Below are 6,113 nucleotides of genomic sequence, written 5' to 3' on the forward strand. Positions count from 1 at the left end.
ATATATATATATATAAATATATATATATATATATATATCCAAATTATAGTTTATGTTAAAACTTTTAAAAATTTTTTCCTTTTTTGCATACCAAACTTAATAGCAATTTAATTATAACTAAATTTAAATTTATGATCCTTAATTTCATTATAATAAGAAAATAATAATTCATTATTGAAATCGGGTTTATACTTGAAGTTGTCTTCCCCTTTTCTGTCCTAGCCTCAACGAAACCCTAAAATTATAAGACGAAACCCTAAAGTTGTAAGAGTCAACATCAGGATTTTAATTTCATGGCTTAAATTTAAATTACTTAACATTAATAACTAAATAATTTGAATTAAAATAACACTAATTATTTTAAATTCTTACCTTTTATTTCTCTGCCTTGCGCTAAAAGCCGGATCGAGCCAAGCGTTCAATCGAACCCTTCTCGCAAATGATTCCCGCGATCCCTTCTTCCTTCCTAAGCTCTCGATCGAGCTTCAAATCGGCCGCTCGAGCCCCCTTTCTCCTCCTGCGAGCCACACAAGTTGGACAACCGGCTTCCTTCTTTCTCGGCGAGTCACAAGACAGGGAGAACCCACCGCCTCCTTCCTCTTCCAGCTCTTGGGTAAGGCACAGAAGCTCTCCCCTCCTCTTCTTCGCTTGAGTAGGCCGCTCGAGCCTTCTAGGTACTCAAACGAGCTTCCCCTTCTTCTCTCTTCTTTCCTTTGATGCTCGCGGCACTCGGTAGAGCCGCTCGAGCTATCTTCCCTTCGATTGGATCGTGAAAATGGAAGGAAATGATCGCAGCAGGTGAGCCGCTCGTCACCTTCTACCTCCTTCCTCTTCTCCTTCTTCTGCTGCTGCTTCATCTCCTTCTCCTTTTCTTCTTCTTCTTCTTCTTCTTCTACTTCACTCTCTCGCTCTGTCTCCCCCTGTTTCTCTCGTGCCTGCTGAGTGTGGGTTCGAATAGGAGGAGACGAACACCCCCCTCGTTCTGAACTCCCCATGAGTGTGGAGTTTTCGCTCGAACGACACCTGCACAGTGTCGTTACCAACGAAGCTTCGTTTTTTTTAAATTGAATTTGTTAATTAATTTTCTTTTTATTAATTTTTTTGAGTTTATTATTACATGTCATATGGTTAGTGATCCGTAAATTTAGAATTTATGAAGGGAAAGAAGTATTAGAGGCACTACAAATATTAAAAATCGTAACATCTCGAGAAAGAGATCAAATCCATATGGCTTTTGAAGGAATTGATTAATTTTTTTTTAATTTATCAATTTCTTCTAAATTGAGTTCTCTTGACTTCATTAGGTAATCCTGCTTTTTTTTATTTTTTCTTATTTCCTCCATAACTTTAAGGTTTTTCTTAATGTTTCCATCATTTGCTTTGTTGTGCTTTTTCTTTTTGTTGTGTAGCTTTGCCAATAGAAGAAGTTTTTTGTTCTTCTTTTGGTGAAGGTTCTGTGACAGTTAGTCCTTGGGATTAAAAAATTATCATGACAGTTATTTTGAGAGCCGAATCATTGATCATTATTTTCTTTATTCCTTCTTCGGCTTGTACAAGTTCATTTAGAGAAGATAGATTTTCTCTGCTTAAGATTTGAATTCAAATTTGGTCAAATTGATTGGCGAGTCTTGCTAGAAACTCAAAAATTCTCTTACGCTGCACAAATTATTTGAGGATCACTGCATCCTCATAGATTATCATTATGAGATCTTGACAGCAATGCAGCTCTGACCGGTAAATTTTCATGGAATTAAAATATTTAGTGACAAGAATGTTACATTGCTCATTAGCAATGGGCTTCATCTTTTTTTCGTAGATGAGTGTAACATGTTTTATTTTTGAGTAGGTTTGTTTAGTTGCATCCTAAATCTCTTTTGTGATGGGGAGGAATATAAAAGGTCCATTGATCTTCGGTAGTATGATGTTCGACAATCATATCATGTTCATGAAATTAATTTCTTTCCAATGTAATAACTTTGGGTCTTTAGGCTCCAGTTGTAAGTACACAATATATTGGATCTCTCCCTTTCTTTCTAGAAAGGCCTTCATGATTTTGAATCATATATGTTTTTTTTTTAAAGGTATTCACTGTCTCTTCCTTTTCTTTCTAGAAAAAAAGGGTGGGGATAATGAGGGGTTATTGATCCTATAGAGAATCATATAGATTGCAATTTGAGGTCCATAAAGAAATTGATCCAACGTAATTTCTTTGCTATAATTGGAGAGTGAGTAAAACAATTCGAGTATCACCTTCTTAAGACCAATTGTGCCAGAGGGAATTTGAACCCCCGATCTGAGGGGTCTTCTACCACGGATGCCAACCAACTATATATATATATCTTTCAGATTTCCCACCAGCTGTATGCTCAAAATGTTTTAGTAACTGTAAAAGTAAACTACAAAGTACATGAATAAACGATTCTTTTTTTGATGAATAATTTCTTCAGGCTCTTTTTTGAAGCATGTGGGTTTGGAAAGGATCTTCTTGATTCTACCACGATGATGTACACCAGAACAGCCTCAAGTGATCAAAAGGGTAAATTCATGGTCAGAAGTGCAGGTCGCCTGCAGCTGGTGGTTCCTCGCCCTCTTGAGCTTTACCCTTCTGGGAAGGATTACTGTGGAGGCTAATAATCTTAGTGAGGCTCGAACAAAGCTCATCAGGACAGTCATACTATTTGAAATTTTGACGTTTTGGAATTAAGTTTCTCATTTCAATTAGGTTGACCTAACTTTAAAAACCACCATACATGTCACTTAAATTTTAAATATTGAAAAACTATTATAGGGGTCGTCTTCAATAATTGTGTTTGACGTTACATCACCCTTAACATAGACTAGCAAATCAATCACGCTCCTTATAAAAAAAATGGTTTTTTTGATATCCAGTTGTATAAGGAGCACAGTCTGCACAGCAGTGGGGGCATGGGAGATGCCAATGCAGCAGTTCTAATAGCTTGATGATGCACCCTTGTGACTTTGAGCACACAGTCCTTGACCCTTTGTGTTTTGATGTTACCAATGTGAACCATTTCACCATAGCTAATATCATTTATTATGTTCGTTTCCCACTTTCTTTTTGCCATCTCCATCAGTCCCCTGCTGCCTCTTGTTTTTTTTTTTTCTGGTTTTATAAATTCATTTGTTCTCATGTTTATGCTCTAGTTATTTCACTCCTGTCCACTTGATATATCTCGACCCTAGTGTGTTTCATCCCCAAAAAATAATCCCATCCCACCAAATGTAAACAAATTCAAGGTTTCTCCTCCTAATGGCTTCCGTCACAAAGGTTATATTTAACTGAAGCATCTTGTCGGTTTGAATATGAGGTCTGTTTTCCTGATAAATAATGGATCTTTTTTTATATTTCACCTTTTATAACCTTTTAGTAGGTCCTACCTATTGTGACATATTTTATTGCTATCAGGGAAGCTGGTCGTGGTGGCTTAATTCGCATCTGAGGAGAATTAGGCCAAACTCGCTTTTATGTAACATTTACTTCTTTCTAATCTGGAGCAAAACCAATTGCATGAGAAATTTTCATGGTCTTCAATTTTTGGAAACCATAATGGTATGCATGTCTGTTTATGAAATCATGTCTGGAAACTCCCGCATTGGAATATGATTCTTAGCATCAATAGGGGGATATACAGTCCTTGTTAAGCGTTTTGATGATGGAGAATCTTATAGATAAAGCAAACTTTTGGTCCTTTTTTCTTATCCTTCTTTTTTCATTTTTATCCTCCTTCACCAAAACTAAGAAAAAAATTAGCCAACCTGTTCAACATCTTCTCATCCTTGTGACCATCCAATCCAAAATTCCTTGAAGATGACTAAAGTCAGAATTGAGGTCTGCATCATCTCTGCACGTGGCCTCCATCGCTTCCCTACCCTTCTGAAGCCCCACTGGTTTGCTGCTGGCTGGAGTGATCCCAATTACAAATACTGCGCCGCGATCTACAGCTCCGGCAACCCAAATCCAACTTGGAAAACCAAACTTCTATTTGATGTCGATGACAGAAGTTCAAATCTGCAAGACTTAAAACTCATTGTAGAGATTCACAAGATGGCTCCTATATTTCTCAGAGATGAGCTTCATGGAACTGCAACCATTATGCTCCATGAGTTTTTTTTGGCCAAGTTCTCGAGAGAGACAGATGGATGCAGAACAGGATTTGAAGAGGTTGGGAGCTTCAGCTGAGGAAGCAAATGTCTGGGGAGCCCCAAGGGTTTGTTGACATCTCTGTTCGCATATCTGCCGACGAATATAGTTTTGCATCCCACGCAGGCATTCAGAAACTTAACCTAAATTTTAGATCATTTCAAACAGTAACTTCATGTTTTAGATTTCCTTGCTTGATGATAGATCTATTGCATTGTTTTCTGCTCTTTAATGATCTGTTTCCTAATCTCTTTATCATGCCTTGAAGAGCATGTTGCTTCTTTTTCTTTTCAGTAAAGTTTATTAAGGTGCATGTTACCCGGAAAAACATAACCTTTTTTGCGGGTCTTCTACATGCATTCCACACAATTCTTATGTATTTACATATCTAATACCTGAACATTTTATTTTTACATGCATATGACTCCCATCTTTAATATACAACAAAATACCACTATCACTACCTTTTTAAAAGTGAACTATGCTTTTTCATGAATAGCTTTCATGACACCAATGTGTTGCAAGTGTAAAATATCAAACTTTTGATGTTAGATATGTAAATACATAAGAATTGTGTAGCATGCATGTGAATTTTCCAGTTTTTTAATCAATTATTGCTTCTTTATCTAGGAAGTAACTTTTCTCTATTAAATTTTTGGATGGCAACTTAAAAAAAATTCTTTTACTTTATTGCGGTATGATTTGCCCCCTTTCCATCCCCCGAATAAATGAATTGAATTCTGCAAATTGACTAACTAGTGAGTGATACCGGAGGTAACCCAAATCGCAGCTAACTACAAAAAATTAGTACAAAAATATGGTGGAATTACAACAAAAAGGTTTTTAGAACAAAAATAAACGATAAATACAAACACCACCCTAGAGGAAGAAGGTGGCGGGTGGCGATTAGATAGCGATAGGTGGGTTGGGTTGAGGTTACAACCATAGCAAGAGGGTTGGAATGGTGTGGTTGTAGCAGCTTGAAGAGAGGAATGTCACAACCCAATCCTGAGCTTGAAATTAACCAAGACTGGTATGGACGATAGAGCGGTGGTAAATAAAATTTTTCTATTTTTATTTTTTTATATCTAACATTTTAATAAATGAAAGAGCCACTATATAAAAATAAATATTAAAATAGTATAATTAAAATTAGGTCATTAGTGATTGTCTACGCCTTTTATATACATTTCTTCTATTGCTCATCTTTTGAATCACTTAATTAAATTCAAAATGTTAATTTAAAATAACAGTGAGCTAGCAATAATCAGTGAATATTCATACTCCTAAATTACAATAGCATAGTTAAAGAGAAACTAATATGCATGCTAGTTAAACTCTTAATAAATCATTAATAGAATTTTTACTAGCTTATGAATATGACCACTAATGATATTTCAAGATTTAAGGTGTTTTATTATATCAATAACACACCTATATCATTTATATCTGTATAATTGTCATATGAGTACCGTCTAAAAATTATACATGTTAAGATAATCCAATATTAAAATTCTTTTTTATTTATGTGCACAGGTACTTTGGCGATATCCCGGTAGTACTGCAAACGAGTTACTACACCATAGTCAAGCATTTACATACAAGTAATTTTACGTGCAAAGGTATTCATATCGAAATGACCGATAAAATTTAATAATTGAGGAAATCAATTTTACTAATTAAGCGTGAACAAAAATCCATACAATTAGTTTAGAAGATATATAAAAATGATACTATAATTTAAGAGTACTCACCTCGATGTTCATTTATTTGTTCTAGGATTTACCTTGATCTCTACTTTTGATGTCTATGATAAACTTGATATTCATATTACTAAAATTTAATTTATTCATAATATTTTAATTAACTATTTAAATTGTTCAAGTATTAATTTTCATAATTTCACTTTATCTAATTATAATTATTTTGTCATTCAATATATATATATATA

At 34.9% G+C, this 6,113-nt stretch overlaps 2 protein-coding genes across 5 annotated transcripts in view; both read left to right on the plus strand.

Annotated features, from left to right (window-relative positions):
- Positions 1–5,835, plus strand: part of LOC110031154 — a 37,588-nt gene extending 31,753 nt beyond the window's left edge. The window contains exon 4 of one of the 4 annotated variants that reach the window (XM_020734224.1): positions 5,699–5,835. In XM_020734224.1, coding sequence (XP_020589883.1) covers positions 5,699–5,816 — 118 coding nt within the window. In that variant the 3' untranslated portion in view covers positions 5,817–5,835. Of the gene's footprint in view, positions 1–2,259; positions 2,325–2,447; positions 2,810–2,889; positions 3,239–5,698 lie in introns of those variants that run through there. The other 3 variants (XM_020734226.1, XM_020734223.1, XM_020734230.1) reach the window with 3 other exon arrangements.
- Positions 3,475–4,490, plus strand: LOC110031155. The gene is given in 3 exon segments (XM_020734231.1): positions 3,475–3,571; positions 3,830–4,190; positions 4,193–4,490. Coding segments are annotated over 3 exon segments (639 nt in total). The 5' UTR covers positions 3,475–3,529; the 3' UTR covers positions 4,429–4,490.
- Positions 5,836–6,113: the final 278 nt, after the last annotated feature.

The sequence above is a fragment of the Phalaenopsis equestris genome, unplaced genomic scaffold, assembly GCF_001263595.1.
Source record: "Phalaenopsis equestris unplaced genomic scaffold, ASM126359v1 Scaffold000779, whole genome shotgun sequence".
Classification (NCBI taxonomy): domain Eukaryota; kingdom Viridiplantae; phylum Streptophyta; class Magnoliopsida; order Asparagales; family Orchidaceae; genus Phalaenopsis; species Phalaenopsis equestris.